This window comes from Camelus dromedarius, chromosome 10 (genome assembly GCF_036321535.1).
Source record: "Camelus dromedarius isolate mCamDro1 chromosome 10, mCamDro1.pat, whole genome shotgun sequence".
Classification (NCBI taxonomy): Eukaryota; Metazoa; Chordata; class Mammalia; order Artiodactyla; family Camelidae; genus Camelus; species Camelus dromedarius.
This window is the reverse complement of record NC_087445.1, coordinates 5,559,697-5,578,854: the sequence shown is the minus strand read 5'-3', so window position 1 is coordinate 5,578,854 and position 19,158 is coordinate 5,559,697. Positions and strand designations below refer to the sequence as shown.

At 43.3% G+C, this 19,158-nt stretch overlaps 1 protein-coding gene and 1 pseudogene across 7 annotated transcripts in view; one reads left to right on the top strand and one right to left on the bottom strand.

The window, feature by feature from the left end:
- Positions 1-19,158, top strand: part of NTRK2 (neurotrophic receptor tyrosine kinase 2) — a 327,821-nt gene that overhangs the window by 122,970 nt on the left and 185,693 nt on the right. The window contains exon 15 of one of the 7 annotated variants that reach the window (XM_031447272.2): positions 13,681-18,562. The exons of the other annotated variants lie outside the window; for them this stretch is intronic. Coding sequence (XP_031303132.1) covers positions 13,681-13,718 — 38 coding nt within the window. The 3' untranslated portion in view covers positions 13,719-18,562. Of the gene's footprint in view, positions 1-13,680; positions 18,563-19,158 lie in introns of those variants that run through there. 7 annotated transcript variants of the gene reach the window in all.
- Positions 10,825-11,504, bottom strand: LOC105100471 (large ribosomal subunit protein uL11-like; annotated as a pseudogene).

Below are 19,158 nucleotides of genomic sequence, written 5' to 3'. Positions count from 1 at the left end.
TGGCTTTTCTTCCTCAAAGGTAGAGGGAAGCAAGGGAAAAGGGGTTTGAGGATGGATTTTGAATAGCTAACCCATAATGGCTGCCAAAGGTCAGATAGAAACCCTTGGAGAAGGAGCAATAAAGCTGTTTCAAAAGCTGGTATTAGTTTGTGATGCCACAGGATTACAATTTACTTAGCTTTTAGTTTAAAAACTCTTGCTGATTCAGATCATTAATTACTGAGGAATTGGTTTGGTGAGGTTTGAGCAGCTTCTATGAAAAAAGAGATTACAATATCAATTAATAGTGTAATAGTAGAAGTAAGATATGGTAGGAACCATATTGTGCAGTCTTAGGGAACAAACTTTTTAAGTCCTTTAGAAGAAATCTCATGAAAACAGTTGATGAATTACATAATTTAAAATTTTTCTTTTCTTTGGGTAAGGCTGCATTACCCCCTACTTGCCAAAACATGCTGGAAATCTTTTATTGGCTTAATTTCGAATCTTATATGTATATGAAAGTAATAAAACTGCATTTCTTTAAACATATTTCATAATTTAGAGTTTTCATAAGTTCATGCTGGCTTTTCTTTCCAGTGTGCAATAAATTAGATTCTACTGCATATTGATCATATCGTGGTAAGAATATTGAAACAGTACGAGTGTTCATTTAAGGGGGAAGCTTAAGGTGGCAAAAGGTAAAGGAAATAAGGAAGGAACAACATCAGGGAGGTGGTTGCATTAATCAAAGATCAACAAACTACTGTCCATAGACCAAATGCAATCTGATGCTTTTATAAATAAAGTTTTATTGGAACGCAGCCTACTCATGCTGTTACATACTGTATGGGTGCCGTCATGCTAGTGGTAGAGTGACATGCTAGTTGTAACAGAGACTGCATGTCCCGCACAGTTGAAAGTATTGGCTATTTGGTTCGTCCAGAAAACATTTGCCAGTCCCTGTATGATCATGGGTGATTCTGTGATAGCTCAACACAGTGACTGGGTTCCACTTCCCCTCCATGTCGAAATCAATTTAATGTTTAGGTAAAAATAAAATAAAATAAGTAATTTAGCAGAAATGCATTTAGAACTTCCATTGGGATATTTATTTTCAAATAAAAGGCAACTGGTTCCATTTCTGTCTTTGGCTTCTACCAAAAGAGAGATGCTCTCACCATGTTGACGTATTGTCAACGGCTCTGAGCACAATAGGGGCCCTGAGTTTGCCCTCTGCTGGCTCTGTGCCCTTGAACAAGTCCCTCAAGCTCTCAGAAACTTCTCTTCCTCGTTCCTCAGATGAGAAGGGAAGATGGGTTGGGGTGTGTGGGCTGCAGGATCTGTGAGTTTCCTTTCTTCACTAAAGTAATCTGACTCCATGACGACATAGATCATTTCTTATCTGAAACATGAGGATTCTTTTTATTCACATTATGGGCCCCCGATTGTCTTTTCCATTCAGTTCATGTGTTGACCAGAATGTCCAACAAGTTAGATCTGTATTATTAAATATCTGCAACTCTTTTTGAACATAAAACATTAGCTGTTTCAGAGGGGCAAAAGCTGAGAGCTAGAGTCTGCAGAAATGGAAACAGCCAATGTTTATTGAACATGTATTATGTGCCAGACCCTCTTCTAAGCACTGTATGTGTATTAGTTTATTCAATCTGCATAGTAGCCCCAAATTAAATACTATCATTAGCTCCATTTCACACATGAGGACGCTGAGGCAGCCTGCCCAAGGCTGCACCATTGTTGCACGTTCTAGCTTCAGACCCCTACTCTCAGCTCCTCTTCTTCCTACCTCCCCGTGGGTCAGATTTTGCACAGAAGCTACTCTCCATCCTCACAGCAATTAAAGGAGAAAACAACTATGAGAGATGCAGGTTGCAGTTTTTAGAAATTATGGACACTTTTGAAAATTAGAACAAGACTTTTTTTACTTCCCCCAAACCTACTCTTTTCTCTCAAGATCATCCTCAAAGCTCCTTTTCTCAGCCTCCTCCTCTCCTAAGTCAGATGGAAAAAATTTTAGGACAATAAATAGTTCAGGCAGTAAGGTTGGAAACTGGGTCATTTTTGTAAAATCATCCTTCTTTGCCAAAACCATTTTTGAATTCTTTCTCGGAATTAAAAAACAAACAAGCAAACAAACCATGTGGAACGATCTGTGGCAGATGGTTATTTCGGCTCTAGGTGAGTTTCTGTTATTATTCTCTGGGTCAGAGAACTACTGCTTTGGATAATCATCTGTTATTTTAGTGAACTGCCAGCTAGGAACTTTGGAGCTATGATGGTTTAGGATGGGAATTTTTTTTTTTTTTTCCTAGAGATGAGCACATAGACTCTCTCCATTTGAGTCCTGACAAATTTTAGAAGGCATGCTACTGAGTATAAACCAAAAATCGAGCAGTTCAGTTAGAGGTGGGAGATGTGAGAGGACATTAGTTAAAGCACAAGTTAGCCCTCTTCTCCAGGTTTAACTAACTTCCCCTGGAACATACAGCAATAACCAGCTAAACTCTGGTGTTCGTAGTGCAAGTCCCTAATTTATTTTATGTTAATTAAGTTTATAATTACATAGTAAAACATTTACTTTCTCCCTCGAGAAATTGACTGAATCTTCTGAAGGGGCTTTGTGACTGTAATTTAGGTGCAATTAGCCAGTTAAATTTAGTTAGGGTTTGGTTCATTTAGCTGCTGCTGGAAGATGTTAGATGGGTGGAACCAGGCACTGTCTCAGAGGCAACTTGGATCTAGAGGATGCATGCCTGGAGGCTCTCCCCTGGCCCCAGGCAGCTGGTTCAGGTGTCTAGGACAGCAGCAGTCTGCAGGTCTGTCAAGATGCGGGTTCATGTTCGTCATCTCTGTGTGTTCCTCAGTTGTGGGACTGCAGACTTGTAGACCTGTGGATGAAGGCAAAATCCTTTTGCAAAATTTTTTTGTGGTTCTGAAATTGGAACTGGGGTCATGGAATGGTTCTCAGACCTCTTCCACCATGGATGTGAAATCCCTGAATCCCTGGCACTGGCCAGCCTCCAGACTCAGTGATATCACCAACCAGTGCCACTACTTTGGCAACAAAAGACATCTTACCTCGTGTGAGTGGTGGGAGAGGGCATGTGGCCAGCCTGTGGCTCTGACAGCTATGATTCAGCACGGCCCTCCTCCAGCAACGCCAGGGCTCCTGACTGAGAGGGCCACACTTCTGCAGGAGTGTGAAGATGAAATTTTTGTGTGAAGTTCACCTCTGTGAATTTTTACTTGATAACTCATAACAAAGCATTTATTTAGGCCTCTGAATGAAAATGCAGCTGAAAGTCATCATTTGCAGTTTAGTCATTTGCTGAGCTGACCGTGTGTAGGGTTGGCGTTCACTGCTCCCGACTGTGAATGGGACTCTGGAAAGCACTAAGGCACGGTCATTCTGGTGAGTAGCACAGGAGCGTCCCAGGGATGCCCCAGTGGTGGGTGGAGCAAGGGCTCATCTACTTAAAGTCCCCTTGGTTCTTGACACATGTATTTCTTGGTGGAGGACAGAGGTCCTTGCTTTGGGAAGAAAGCTGGAGAATTTTTTGTCCTACAGTGTGAGACTGGATTACACAAGGTAATTGTAGAAGACATTTCAGTGTCCTGTCATCACTATGGAAGGTGGTTTATTACTGTGTGATTAGTGAATAAAGCATATACTTGTATCAAACAAAATATGATCACTTAGCTCCCTTCTACCTTTATATGTTTGTCTTTAAAATGGAAGTACTAACCTTCCTTGTCACTTCACAATAAGCAAGTGATAGCCCTTTCCCCAAAAGAATCCTGTGAATGACTCATATACTTGAAAAGGAGTATGGAAACCAGATTTTTAGAAATTGCCATATTTCTATTGTTTACATTATTTAATAATATTTTCAGAAATGGTGTATCTTCATTTTCTGATTGGCCCTTAACTTTAATGTTCTTTGCCCCCAGTGTCACAGAAGAACAAAACAAAACAACCACAGCAACACGATGGCGGGATAACGTCCAATAAAATACAATTTACATTAAGTTTTTAAAGAGGAAACCGTATCATATTGAAATCCAGAACATAACTTCTACTTGATAAATAAAAATAGTGATGTCAGCATATGCTTCAGTTCTTCTCAGTCCACAGGAGAAAATGAGAGAAGGTCCCACAGATACAGAGAAACTGAGGAGATCAGACAGAGACAGGAGAGAGAGTGAGAGATGGAGGTTATCCCCAGAAAAACCAAACAGGAAGATGGAGAACTGAGAGCTAAAAGAGAAAGCCGTTTGGTTACACAGCCTGGAACAAGGCAAGCATTCATGAAGATAGAGTCCAATCTTGAGAGCTTTAAAAATACGGTCATTAATTGGTTCAAAGTCATATTGCCACCAAGTCCTAAATGGGCTCAGTGAAGATGGGCCAAAATCAGGAGAGAGATTGTTCCAATTGTATTTTGTTTTAATCAGTAAGGTACCTTGGAATTTCAAAGGCTGGATCCTTTGTTTAAATATCGTAATTCTAGCAATTGTCCTGAGCTGAGGAACCTATAAATGGCATGGATGGTATTAGGTACTCATCTTAATTCTAGTCATCATGATATATTAGATTTATTTCATGTCTGTTCTAGAGGAAGCTCAGAGAGGTCCCCCGACTTGGCCAGGGTCACACAGGCCAGGAGGGACAGGGCAGGATCCAAACTCAGGTCTGCTGGTCTCAGGCTGCTTCTTGCTGTCTCAGCAGCCATCCAGCTGGTTTTCTTTCCAGCCTCACGCAGTTACCAAAGAAGATAAACATGTGGGGCAACTGTATTTATTACAATTCTAATTCTGATGGTAGCTGTAGATAAAGTTCTAGGATCTAGTGTAGTTAAACGATGGGTAGTAGTGGCCATAATTATGAAGAATGAAAGAAAAACTAATGTATAGTCCAGTCATTCCCACCGTCCCTGTGTAGTCATATTTTGTCCGTTCATCTGTGTGACATTTTAATTAACATTTTTACTGCTTTCACGTAAGGCAGTGCATTTGTCCATCACGTCTTCCTTTGAATATCTTTTTTGCTTATGTAGATGGTCATTTCTGTTTTAAACTAAGGATGTGTGTCAAGTTACAAGGTAAATAACCTTTCCCTTTTAATCACTTTGACTTAGCAAAGAACTTCCCGGAAGGTATGGAAAGCATTCCTTAAAATAACGTCAGATGTTTGGATACACTACATTTTCATTAAAAGGAAAAAAACTAGGAGATATTGTTTTCCCAGTGTCTTGGTTCTGGTTGATTCTTGGCGTGGTTGCTGTAATTCTTAACCAAGCTGTTATATTTGGTATGCCGTATACGCCTCGCATTCTCTATTTAAAAAGGAAAATAAATCGGGAAATCTGGTGTGTGTAAAAATGCACTCTCTTTAAAATTCAGGGTTTTCTCCATGTATAAATTGTACCTGAACGAAAGAAATATGAAGGGACTTGCTGTGTTCCGACATCAGAGAGTCAAGGAGTGGAGAGACTCTTCCAGTCTCCCGAAAGGGGTGTTGCCGCTTGAAACCACTGATGTTGGCCCCAGCCCAGCTGCTCTGAGACGTTGCTGCGGTGTTAGTGAGGGGCGGGCGGTGGGGTGACATAGCAGCACGGCCTTTTTCCAGAATGAGCTCTGAGCAAATAAAAATGTCGCAGCAGTGGAGACTTCCAGAACTTTGGGTTTAAAGTCAAGTTGGGGGTTCTGCTGGCTGAATGCATATAAGGCTGTGACTCTGGGATGGACTTTGCACTCTTCACGTTTCCTATTGAGACTAGAGTAGGATCTCCATTTTATGGAAGCTTTTTGAAATGGGTCACCTGCTAACCATAAGGAGTGTGCAGAGGGATTGGCTGTGGCACCAGAATCCTGAGGTTCCACCTGATAGGGAAACCCTTTCGGAGCACGGGTCCTGTTCTTGGTGGCGTAAATGGGCTGGTGCTCTTTTAGACCGATGCGCAGTTCTGGGATATTACCTTATAAACCTTGCTATGGTAAGAGATGATCACTTGGGTTTGAGTTGAATTCACTTCTGCAGGGTCCCACCTGGGACTTTACATTTTGCATAAAAGAGAAGTGTCAGGTGATGTCCTAGGGAGGCTCACCAAGGGCGGGATGAACCACCTTTCAGATCCAGCATCCTCATCGCGTCTCAGGTGCTCTGGAGGAGAGGCACGTTTTATTTCTTGTCCTATTGAGATAACTTCTGAGATGGTGGAAGTCCTTCTGCTAATGGTATCCTGGAGAAAAGTTGGCAGAGAAAAAGGGCATGTTTAGGTGGAGGACCTCCTTCCCACTCCACAATCTTCTGTTTCTGAATTTGGGCATATCGACTTCCCTGGATAAAATGAGTCCAGAAAAGAATCTTTGAAGCCAGGCAGCTTCCTGTGTGTGCCTGCTGCTGCCATGAAGGCAGATGTGTGGTCTGGGAGCAGGACCCTGGGCAGCTGGTGGTGATGTCATTGCTTGTAGGGGCTGGACAATGAGGAGGAGGCTGGATGCGAGAGAGGGAACCATCATGGGGCCAGGGAGTGACTGCACCAATTGGACTCCTTGAAAAACCAGAGTTAAGTCCTCAGAACGTGGTCTTTGGCAGTTTCACCTTGTCTGCACCAGATCATTGGAGGGCAGCCTACCTTCCAAGATGTCTATTGCCAGACCATACAAAGGCCTTGCTTTGGCTCCTGTTCTCAGGAAGACTTGGATAATTCACATTTATTGCAGCCAGTTGATGGGGATTATCAGCTCCCCATCTCTTTGTTTTGCAGTCTGGAAAGCTTGGTGCTTAGCTGAGGGTTCATTATCTTGTGTGCTGTGCTAATCTGAACGGAGATGAGATTTATAAGGTACTCCTATTCAAGTGAAGGTTATTTGTTTGACCTTCCTCTCTGCTTAACTGGAACCATTAGTGGATCTGATGTCCCTACTTTGCAGTAATAGGCAGGGACACTGGGCACTCGAAAGGCCCCCGATTGTTGCTGTCTCAGCAAGCATCCTAAGTATTAATAATCTTCAAACTCAATTTCTGAAGCATGGCTTGGAGTGCCTGGTGAAAAAGCGGTGCTCCAGAACAAATTTATTTTCACCTACTCTCTCTTTTCTAGGTTCAGCTTTAACTTGGACGTGGATTTGTAGTGCTGCTCTGGGGCCTTATTACCTCTATTTTCACTCTCCAATAATTGGGGTCACCCTCTTTACATGCTTGATGTCTCCCAAGTGTGTCAGCAGCGACTGCGTTTCCTTTAAGTCCTCCTCCTGCTCTTCCTCCTTCCGTCTCCTGCTTTCATCTTTATTATCTGTGCCATCATCGTCATCATCACCACCACATCATCACTGTCATCATCGCCGCCACCACCACTCTCACCACCACCACTTCCATCATCACCACCACCACCATTACTACCGTTATCATCATCATCACCACCACCAACCACCAGCACTGCCATCATCATCATCATCATCAGACAGACTCTAGCTGTCCCATGTCCACTTTTTTCTCGTGCTTGTTTTATGCATTATTTATTTTTCTAGAAATTTATTTCCAGATTCATTTTGGTCTGGGGGCCGTGGTTTCAGCCACTGTTGAGCAGAGCTGAGCAACTTCCTTGTGTATATTTGAGGTTTGTGCAGGTTTCTGTAGTTATATGTTAATTGAGCAATAGGTTTTATGTCACTTGCCTCCTGTTTGGACACAAGATTGTAGTACTCTGGCATCATATACTAAGAAGAATCACTGGCTGGAGTATTTTGGCAAAAACAAATCTAGACACAAATCTATATTGGCAGCAGCAAGTACACTTGCTTCTATAATGAAATTTGTAATGCCGTGCGTCTGTACTGGATGTTTGAGTCATTGGTGAGCCTCTCTGGTCTGGGAATCGTGAAACAATGTCTTTAGGAAGATATCATTTTACATTGCAAAGAGTTACCCTGTAGACTTTGCAATATATGCTTACTGTAGTAAACCAGAAGGCAAGACACACCTAGGAGAACAATAGATTGACTTGGGTGTCTCAACGTGGTTGTAGTGAAAATTTTTTGAGTATTTTAATACCCATCAAACCATAGGCTGTATCTTTGTTTTTTTCCTACTCTGCTTGCAGCATATTTAGGTGATTCCACAGATGGGGCAATGACGTCAGTCTTTGGATGTGCTCCCCGTCCCATGTGAAGTCCCTGACATGGTGGTGGTTAAGCCCTTGGGCACTTTTCATCAGGTCCTGCCGATCAGATCCCATCCTCCTTAGAATCATTGAATTTTAATTGTGCAATAGCTTTGGCTTTCCTTATGCATTCGAGCTTTTCCAAGAACTTTGTGTTTCCTGCTTTAATTTTCAGCTCATAACTAAACTTCATTTTGCAAAGTCAAACCGGAGCTTTAAAAACCTTGCTGACCGTCCTCAGCCATTTACTTTAGTTTTTCATCTCCAGCTAACAAATGGGAAACAGCTTCTTCTGTCCCACTCCCACACCCCGTAATTTTGATCATCACAAGAATTCGAATGAACTAAGTTGTCACTTTTCCCCTGGAGCTTAAAATGCTCAGGACACTCCCTGGGTGTTCTTGCGTCTAACTCTTCAACCTACAACATGCTTCTGACCCAGCATGTGACTTTACACAGGAGGCTCTGAAGTGATTTGATTGACCCCATTACCAATGAGAAGCAGTAGATCCTACGTTGTCTTGTCTCCTCCCCTCTCGTCCATTTTGGTTCTATTATCAAGTCCATCAAAGTTCTCCAATAAAATCTGAAGTGTAGGCATTACTGTGCTAAAACTTAAAATGCGCTCTGTCTTTGGTATTTGTGTGAAGCACCGTAGGGCATAGACTAGGTAGGGATATACTCTCTCTGCCCTCCTGTGGCTTAAAGTCTGAGATGCAGGAACGTAAACAAAAGAAATACAAGTTTAGCAAAAGTATAAAAGAAGGATGTGTGGAAGAGTGCCATAGACATTAAGAGGTGGTGAACTAAATACTCATAGGAGGTGGCTTTTGCATTGGCTCTTCAAGAAAAGTGAAGGCTCCTAAAGGAGAACTTGTTGGGTGGCAGGAGATCGTAAGAGGTGTGATGGTGTGTGGACAAAGAACATCCTTGGGAAGCAAAAGGGGTGTTTGAAGGATGGTTCAGCAACTTTTGGAATGAGTACAGGAAAGAAGGTACCAGGACCTAAACTTACATAGTGGGAAACTTCTGCTGCTGATGCAGATGATACACTAAATGATGGACTGCCCATCCAGGGGTTCTGAGTTTAGATTTCAGCTCTCACTCCATTCCTGGACATGTCACAACGGCCAAGTGGGTTGAGTGTGTCACCCATGAAATAGAAAAGGCACAATAGCGTGGGAGAGTTAATATAATGACCAACAGATATTAAATGTTCCACAGATGTCAAATTAGGACAGTCGGGGTTTAAGCCCAGGTGCTGAAAGAAGGAGAAACCGCACCCAGCTCAAGTCCAACGTTGTGCAGGAAAGCTTTTTGTCCCCACGATTTTCTAGGCACCAAATCCTGTGAGAACACAAGAGTGTATTCTATGATTTTACCTGGTAAACATTTTCCAGAAGGCTCAGGGAGCATTGGCTTAGCTTTCCAGTGGAGCTGAGCCGCTGTCCTGTCACCCGAGCCACCGCTCCATCTCCAGAGTGGCGCCATGCCCTGCAGACACCCAAGCTGGCAGTTTTCTACTTGAACTCTCGGATGACAGATGTGATAAGATTTGCGTTTTTAGATAGCAGCTGCATCTTTCTTCCGTTCCCTTTGCTTCCTTTCGACTCAGCAGTTTTCCTTTTTTGCTCCAGATAAATTGCTGTTAATTTAAATGTGCTACAGATCCTTGCCATTTTCCGGCTGATTGCGTCTGAGTAATAGGAGGAAAATGCCTGCACGTTTGAATGTAAATAAATCTAAATGGGTCGGAAGCCAATGGTAAAGAAAGCACAGTGCTTCGCTGACCTTCAGCACCGCCCCCTCCCGCCCCCAGTCCTTCCTTTGAAGAGGTCGTTGAGCAGATCTGGAATCAGCAAGTAGCAGAGCCTGAGGTTCAGGGCACATCCGGGTTTCCTTCTCTGCTTTCAACTCTCCATCACATTTCTCATTCCGCACCTGCTGCATCCTTGTTCTTATTTGGCGCAGCTAATGTAAGCAGCAGTGGCAGTTTCTCTGGAGTTGTTTTTGATAAAGGAGCTGTTTTCACGATAACTACCATGCACCATCGGAATTCTGCAAATGCTTCAGAATGTCACATTGTCAAAATATCTATATTTCAGGCTCAGAAGCTAGACAGCTCGTTTGGCTGCTAAACCCACAAGATGTTCAGCCATTTGTTGTCGTCTAAAAACTTTCCCCCTCACTAGGAGACAATAATTATCTATTGTTTTCTATCATTTTGCGGCCCCTTTCATGAGTTTCTTATAACGTGAGAGGGCAGACGTCTTAAGATTCTAGTACGTAAGTGGGGGCCCTAACTGAATTTTACTGTCAACCCCTTAGAAACATGAAGCATTGGATACCTGTCCTTGTAGTCAAGTAAATTAAACCAAGTTTTCAATAGATGGTGGCATATTTTAAGTCTGTCAAGAGGATGGGAAGATCAAGGGTATGGAGAGGGGTTGACTTGCCTTCCTTGAGGTAAGAGGTGGTGTAAGTGATGGTTTGAGTGCAGACACTGCATATTGCTTATCATTGTAGCAAGCTGGCTTTTCTTCAGGAGAGATACTGAGTGCGTTTTATAGGGTGGCTTCCCTTGCCTTTACTGCAGGGGTGTGTGGAGCTGAGGTGTGCATCTTTGAGAAGGATGCATCACAAAAGGCAAAGCAGAAGGAGGTTGAAGAGGGACACAACATCAACTTCAATGGAGGCAAATGCTGTTGCAGCCTGAGGGAATGGCAGTGTAAAAGAGCTTGCAAAGAGCCAGGCAAATCGTGTCTCCCAATTGTAATGATGTTTTCTTTTTGGTTGTCAAATAACCCTTTATTAAATCTTGTTTCTTTGTAGTTCTTAACTAGCAGGGCATTCCACTGCCACTGTTGTCATCTGTGATGTCATGAGGGTGGCGGCCACCAGCATTGCAGCCCACAGACTGGGCAGTCCCCAGGATCTCTTTAATGGTTCCGGAGAGTTCTCTAGCTAAAAATCAGTGCCTCATCTGTCTGGCAATGTTGATAGTGTCATCAAATGTGATGTTTCCACTGTGCTTAATTTTTTCTGCTTCTTTCTGTCTCTTGGGGGTTCCTTGGGGGCTCTGATGATCAGGGCAGAGGCAGAAGGTACCACCTCAATCTGGGCCTGTCGGTTCTGAATGGCCAGTTTCACTGTAATCCTCAGACCCTACCAGTCACCAGTTGGCTTGGCCAGGTCATACCAACCTTTTGTGGAGACAGACCCAGGGGGCCGATCTTGGGGGCCAGGGCACATGTGGCACCGACTTCCCTACAGGTGCACCTGAGGTGTGCCACTTTGCTCATTGGGGTCGAACCTAGGCAGCATGGTGCAGGCGTCTGGTGTCGGATGAACCCGGATTCAGGACGACCAGAGAAAGTTGCCCCTTGGCCTCCTCTGAGCTAGAAGCCAAAAGCTCCCAATGGTAATAATTAAAGAGCCTGGGGTGGGGGGTGTTGCATGGCAGAGGAAAGTGGCAAATAGAAGCAAAAGAACAGCCTGGTTCCGATGTAAGCACTCTGACATCAGTAAACTCTTCGAATTCTTGGGCCACATACTCAGTGGAAATAAGGTTTGCACTAGCAGCGTATTCTGTTCCGTCGTTTTAATCAAATCAGTGCTTCAAAATGGAATGTGCAGAGAAACTATTATGTTGAATCAACAAATCTTTTTGTTTGGGGATGATGTCTTCCATTTGTATCACCAAGTTTTTTCCTGTTTTTATTGGCAGACTTGACATCTTCACATGCATCTTATTGTTTCCGTGGAAAGGAATTTGAGATCCACCCTCTTAAAACCTGAAAGGGTAGCTATGGTGTTTTGGTTAGTTAATTTGGCAGGCTTGAGCTCTGTGCCACAGCGTACTGTTTAGCACTCTTTGCCTGGAGGCTGAACTTTTAGAAAGAGAAGAGAGACAGATATGAAGGAGACTTAATCAGCGTCACTGTGTACTTCCTAAATTCTCAGTGCTTTGTGGGTGATTAAATCCACAACCAATGTTTGGCATCTGTGCCCAGTTCTTTTCCTGAGACTTGGACGGGCGGGAGGGGGAAACGTCATTGGAATTAAGCTCCTAGACTCTCTTGGTACTGTTGTTCATGATGATACAGCTGGGTGGTGGTAAGTACAGCTCTGGAGGCAGATGACACCAGCGCTTGGCAGACCAGACAGCAGGCTGGGGAAGATGGAGTGTCTGGAGGGCTGGGTGTAGGAGCATCTTCCAAAGTCGAACTTGGAAACGTCTTGGAAGCAACTTGGGGGTTTGTACTGTGATGTCATCTATTTTGTCACTTACGACCCTGATAAAGATTCAGGGAAATTACACACAGGATTCTGGGTACTAGAACCTTCCCTGTGCCTGTGGAGTTTTCGTAGGCAAGTTCGGAGAGACTGTGTCCTCCCTGCACAAGGACACGGTAGGGCAGCCACAGAATCAGAGGTCCTGGGTCATAATCTGAGCTCCGTCACATGCTAGCTGTCACCGGACCTTGAGGGAGGCCTCTGGGCCTCCGTTTTCGTAGCAGTAAAGAGGGTGCAATAGTAGATTTTTTCTCGTGGCATTTTGTGACATTAAAAGGGATAATTTGGGCAAAGAACTTAGAAGAAAGCCTGGCACAAAGTAGATCAGCTGTTATCTGTTGTGCAAGTGATTCCCTCAGCTTTCTCTGTGGCCAGTGAAGTATTAGAGGTCAAGGACTCTATTTTCTTTATTTTTGTATCATGTATTACAGTGCTTACTGCTTGGTCAGGGCTCGGTAAATGTTTGCAGAATCAATTGACATTAAGTATTATATATTACATGTTTTATATATTAAGTACTATATACCATACATGCTATATTGTATATGTAATGTATATACATACAATATACTTCATGTTGTATGCTATATACCGTATGTTATATAATAAATGTGTGTCGTATGTATCATGCAATACTTAATGAAATTTAGGCAGTTAGTTATTTAATAGTAGGATTCTTGAAAAAGAATCAACTTCTTTGTGTGAGCTCAGTATTTCGCTGGTTAAAGCCAGTCAGTTCTCTGATCTGGCTGAGTAATTAATCAGTTATTTTAGAAATAATTTGGTTTTATGGGTGGGAAAAATTAGGATTTGGGTAGATATTTGCTGTTGAATTTTATTTTTTCCTATATATAAAAATTATTCAGGGGTCATATAATGCTGCACACAGATTTCTCCTCCTTAACGTAAGATGTTAACATCTGTTGCAGTTATGGGTGGAGCTGTGTGCAGAAACCCTTTGCATTTCTCTCCTGTGTTTCACGTGCCATGTAAAATCGGTTTTGATTTTAAAACCAAGTTACTTCATAATGAGACTCACATTTTCTCCTGATTTCTGTTTCGTGATTATATTATGTTTATGTTTTCAAGCATATTCCATGTTTGTCTTAATTTTGATGTTTATTTATTATGTTCTCTTAAAAGTGATTGTACTTGCATGTTAATTTCCATTGATTTTTCTTTTGAGCATGACTTATGTTTTATTTTGTGTTTCTTTTAGGTTTTGTTTTGTTTCATAAGATCCCACTGGATGGGTAGCTGAAATAAAGGAAAAGACAGAGAAAGGGGCTGTGGTGCTTGTTGGTTGATGCTGCCTTGTAAGCTGGACTCTTGGGGCTGGCATTGGCTTCTCCCGGGAAATGCCACTTATCTGGGGTTTTCTGGTAGATGTGGGTGGTGTTTGCAGGAGTCCTGCACCAAGCCTGCAGGTCCTGTGAGCTGTGAGTGGGGAACACCAGTGCAGAGACAGCTCACAGGCAGCTAAGCAGAAGCTCAAGAAAACATCTTAAATTAATGCTTCTCTTTGTTCTTATGATCATTCAAATACAAAATTGAAATGAAATGCTACTGGATTGTGCTTCTCTTCGGAAAGGTGTGCTGTTTGACCATATTGGAAATGTATTGATTTTCACTGTTTCTGTTTATTAAAGGTGAACTGCAAAGTTAAAGAAAAAAATTTAGGGACAGGTATAAGTACACACTGAACAGTCTAATCTCCATTTAACACGAATTTTAGCACTGTTTTTGCTATTGTTTAATCAGTACTGAATTCAGAAAGTTTCACTTTTCCATGTAGAACACAGTGACTAAACGAGTTAAGGGCATGTCCACCATCACCGTGGGGACTTGGGGGTGTCACACTGAGGGGTTCATTGCTTCACTGGCCTTGAAGGTTCAGAGTCATGCAGTCAGCAGTAATGATTTCCTTAAAACTTATCAGCAGGCAAAAAGAAAAAGAAAAAAGAAGCTATTTGGTCAGGGGCTGTGGATTTCGTTTAGGCATAGTCGGTTTCAGAATAACGGAGAGCATGGAATATATACATATGGTGCATATGTCCTTTCATTTGCCCTCTGCGAGCCCCCTGCTTTTTAGAAGTGTGCCGAGTGAGCAGGCCGCAGCATCTCACGCTGTTCCCATGACAGAACTGCGGCTTTTCTACTCTGAAAAGGCCTACAAGCAGAATGGCTAGCCTGCTGGGAGCAGGAGCCGACACTCTAAGAAGGCTAGTCCCCCTACTACCTGTGCCCTCCTGCTGGGTTTTCCCGGGCAGGACAGCTCTTCCTGACCCAGGAGCACAGGGGTGGCAGGTCGCTAATGAATGTGTGCTTTGGAATGTCCGGCTTCAGTGCTGAGAGGGCAGCCTTGGAGCTGCAGAGCCTGCGTTCCTGCCTTAGTCTTACCGTGGACACCTGTGTCACGCACTTGGCCATCACAATAGCCTTTGTACACTTTGCTTAGTGTGCACCAGGCAGGTTCCTGTCCAGAAGAGAGGTTTAGCTGCCCCTGCTCCACTTCCCACCTTAGGAGAGCTTCAAAGCCAGGCTTGGAGCATTTTGTTTGAAAACACAATCCTCTCTGACTGTTAAGGGCTGCACAGAGATGCTATGGCTGAATTGGGAACTTACTGATGTTTTTAAATTTTCTTTTTTTAGGGGGCAGTGGGGAATAGTTACTCAAGTTTTGCAGTTCAGCTTTAAGATTTTATAGATTTTTAACTAGTCCAACGTATTTGGGAACATTGTTTTGAATCCTGTGTAACCAAGGCATTAATCTTAATAAACCAGGATTCTCTTAGGCATCACTTGATATAAAAATATTATCATGATGAATATTTTATCATATATCTTTTACATTAGCCACTAAATATGTTATTGCTTGATGCAGACATTTCACAGTCCTATGGATTACAGCATTTGACTTGGCTGCTCTGTACTCACGCCTAATAGAAGGGCAGTTTCTCCGAAGCACAAACAGGCTGCTGTTCTCAGGAGCTGTCTTTCCAAAAAGATATTTGAGTGTGAGGGCAGCTGACCCTGGGTGTCAGAGGTCTGAATATTCTCTGAATTCCCATTTTCCTGCTCACTGCTGAATGACCGTTCCTATCATGACTTAGATTTGGATCTTTCCCGAAGGTGTTGATTTACAAAAAGGCCAGCTAATTGCAGAAATCCTGAACCCTGAAAGAAAAATGAAATTCAAACCAAGAGCCAAGCAGAGGCTGTCAGGACAGCGAGGTTCTTAAATATCAGCCGTTTGGTAAAATTTTTGTTTAAGCTTTTACATTTTCCCTGGAGGCATAAAAAGGCAGTGAATTGTTTAAGGACTATTTTGTAAGTATCCCAGACCCTAAAAGAAAAAAAAAAAAGAATATTCGTACTCAACAGCTAGAAGAATTACAGGGTAGATTTTTGTTTTAAAATGGAGAAAAGTGGACAGATAAGGCAATTGAAGATAACAAAGAGCAGTTGACATCTCCTAGGGAACGATGAAAACAGCAGGCTATTAGAAAATGGTTTCGTATGGTCTTGTGTTCTTTGCTTTTCTTTTTTTTTTAAATCCCTGAAGACCTCAGTCCCAGCCTCTATGCTCTGGACCACCCCCTCATCCTTTGCTATCATTTGATGCTGCTTATAAGAACTCTTTTTCGAGCTTCCTAAAGGTGTGTATGGTGCATTTTTGCAGCATTAGAGAAGGAGAGGCAGCCGTTTTGCTGAAATCAAGTCTGTCGCCCTCCAACAAGGAAGTGGCATTTCGGTGCCAGGCAGGTATCCTAAATGAACAGTGTGGGCTGGGAGAGTTGAACACCCTCCCCTCCAGAGAGGCAGCTGTCCTCCAGGCCCAGCCAACTCGTGCCTCCCAGGAATGTGGGTCCAGATTTCCAAACCTTCTGATTCTTTAAGAGCAACTTGAAACCTGGTGGGGTTTTTTTTTTTTTTTTTTTTTTTTTTTTTTTTTTTTTTATGTGCAATGTCCCTATTTTTAAAAAGTTGGCTCAGTTATTTTTAAAACATTATGTAGGCCAACAAAACATGTCTGTGGGCCGCCAGTTTGTTAGTTTTGTCTTTAAAGCAAGATCATTGTTCTCTCACTGTATCTCGCCTGCTATCTCGCCGTTGCTAGCGCACTTCCTGGGACCGCCACTGAGAGCCTTAGTACCACAGAGTTTAGTGACCCAGGGATCGGCAGCACGTCACTTACTCTTGGGGCCCTCCTGTAACTTTGCTGGCTGGGACCTTGGCTCTCTCACCCTGCCTGGGAACTCTCCTGCAGCGATGTCCGCCGCCAACCCACAAATGGCCCCACTTCCATGTGGCTGGAGACAACCTAGTGAGTCCTACCTCCTGTTTTTGTCTGACATGACTTTTCTCCAAGTCCATGTCACTTGACCCGTTCAGGGGCATCCGGGTTCAAATGGGAAAGCACACAGCCCCTTTTTATGGGTGTCCTTAATGTACTCATGCAGCCACTGGTAGGTGGAGAGCAGGTATGTCATCTGTCATCTTCAAGATGTATCTTGAATCGGGTCCCACTGAGACCACCCCCAAGGCAGCCGAGAGAGACTGAGAAACTCCCACTGCCGTCCCCGTGATACATCAGTCTGAGGCCAAAGAAGGTCCATCTCTCAACAGGAGAAATTAATCCCCACATAGAGACGATCGGTTCAGGGGATTTCCCTCCTCGTCTCCAGCAGGGACTGGTTTCACTTTGACCCCTGGAGTCTCCCTTCCAAGAGCAGGGAGCAGAGGTGAGAAGGAAACGACCCCAGCCCCAACCCCACAGTGCCCCCCAAGAGGTCAGCTTTTGGCTCCGAACTCTTCCAGTCATCGTGAGTTACACCCGGAGTGGTTGGGGCCTGCCGCTGCCCCGCGGACAGAGCGTTCAGCATTCAGCAGTGGGAGGAGTAAGCAGCTCAAGGAGTAGAGGCAGAAATTCAGGCCACTGCCCGGAGTGAGGACCAGCACGATGGAGGCGCTCCTGCCTTTTCTCTCTTCTTTTCTCTTCTTGAGTCTCTTAAAATCCCTGACTTTTTTTTCTCTCTCTCTCTAGCATTCTAAATTGACTCTGTGACAGTTTATTTTTATTTGCTTCATTGGTTGCTTTGCACACACCTTTTTTTTTTTTTCTTCCCAATGCAAAATGTAATCAAAACACTAACCTGGCCCAGTACTCACTCTTCTCTCCCTCCTCTGGAGGGTGGATGATTGACGCCTTCTCCTGCTCTAGTGCTTTCTGTCTAGAACTCCTCCCTGGGTTTGCATCTCATTTCCTCCCACTGTAGTGGAAGCTCATTGCACCTGGTTTTGTTCAGACTCTAGACACAGACAGAGAACAACTGAAGAGAAGCGATTTCATAAAACCCAGAATCTTCGCAGGATGGCTGCATGCAGCCACGTGGGCTGTGCCAGTCCCGCCCAGTCCAGGTCAGGCAAGCCTCCAGGGTTGTGCCCTAGCAGACTGGGCTCCCGGGAAGCCAGGACAGAAGTGGCCATCCTGTTAAGTGTGTTCTACTGTGTTCACACACCGACAGCACCTGCAAACCATGTCAAGGGCACCTGAGAAGGTTAAGGACCCTCCTGGACAGGGCAGGGATGTAATTTTCTGTGGGGTGCTGCTGGACTGAATTAAGTTAACAGAGTTCCCCATCCAGAATGTGACGTGAAAATGGTTGTCACAGAAGGCGATTTTCAACTCAAGTTAGCCCACTTCCTTGTCTTGAGCTTCAGGGACAAAGGAACCTTGCAGCCATCTGATTTTGACAGTGAGATCACCCTGAGTTTAAGTCGGGCTGATGCTGTGTGGAGCCTTGGACGTATTGTGAGTGAGCACCCAACACGGGTCCACGTTGGCTGTGTCAGGAATCTTAGTTTTCACGGAAAAAATGAGTGTGTAAGAGGCAAAGAACAGAACAGAGATGTTCACCACCTTTAAGACAGTTCATTTATGAATGGAGCTTCTATAAACAAATATAAGATAGCAAGATATTATATTCACAATGTGTATGTATGTCAAATCATCACACAGTACACTTTAAATATCTTACAATTTTCTGTGTTGATTATACCTCAATAAAGCTGAAAAGGAAAAAAAAAAAAAAAGAAAATCAGCAGGAGACTCCAGAGAAAGACAAATCCTTGAGTTTCATTCATTGTGTTCAAATCCATTTGCTGTAATCCATAGTGGTGGCCTGTGAATCATTCTCATGCCGTTTTCTTCCCCCATAATGTTCCAGCTTTTAAAGTCATTTTTTCACATTTCCTGTAAATAATGGGTAATCATTTTTTATTTTATTTTTAAGTGCTGTTTTAACAATGTGGATAGACCATAAATGTACTTGCTGAATTCATTCATTTTTAACAAGCCAATAAAGTTTTATAATTCATCGCCATGTGTCTCGCGTTCTCTGTAGGGCCTTGTATATTTCCCTCCCTTCGTCAAACACACACCCACCGTGTGTGTCATTGGTGGTGTCCAAGACTATAGGTGTTAGAGGAAAGAGTGTGAGAAATATCACTGGGAGTTTGGTGGGAGTCCCAAACCCACTGTAGATCCTGGAATAAATCTCTTCTAAAAAGAGGAGTTTTAAAATTTCCATCAGTGTGAATTATACGTTTATTTTTTACTGGTTTCTTGCATCGGATACATTTTCATTGGTTAAAAGGCAATCCAAAAAAAACCCAACAAAAACGTCCTTTGGTA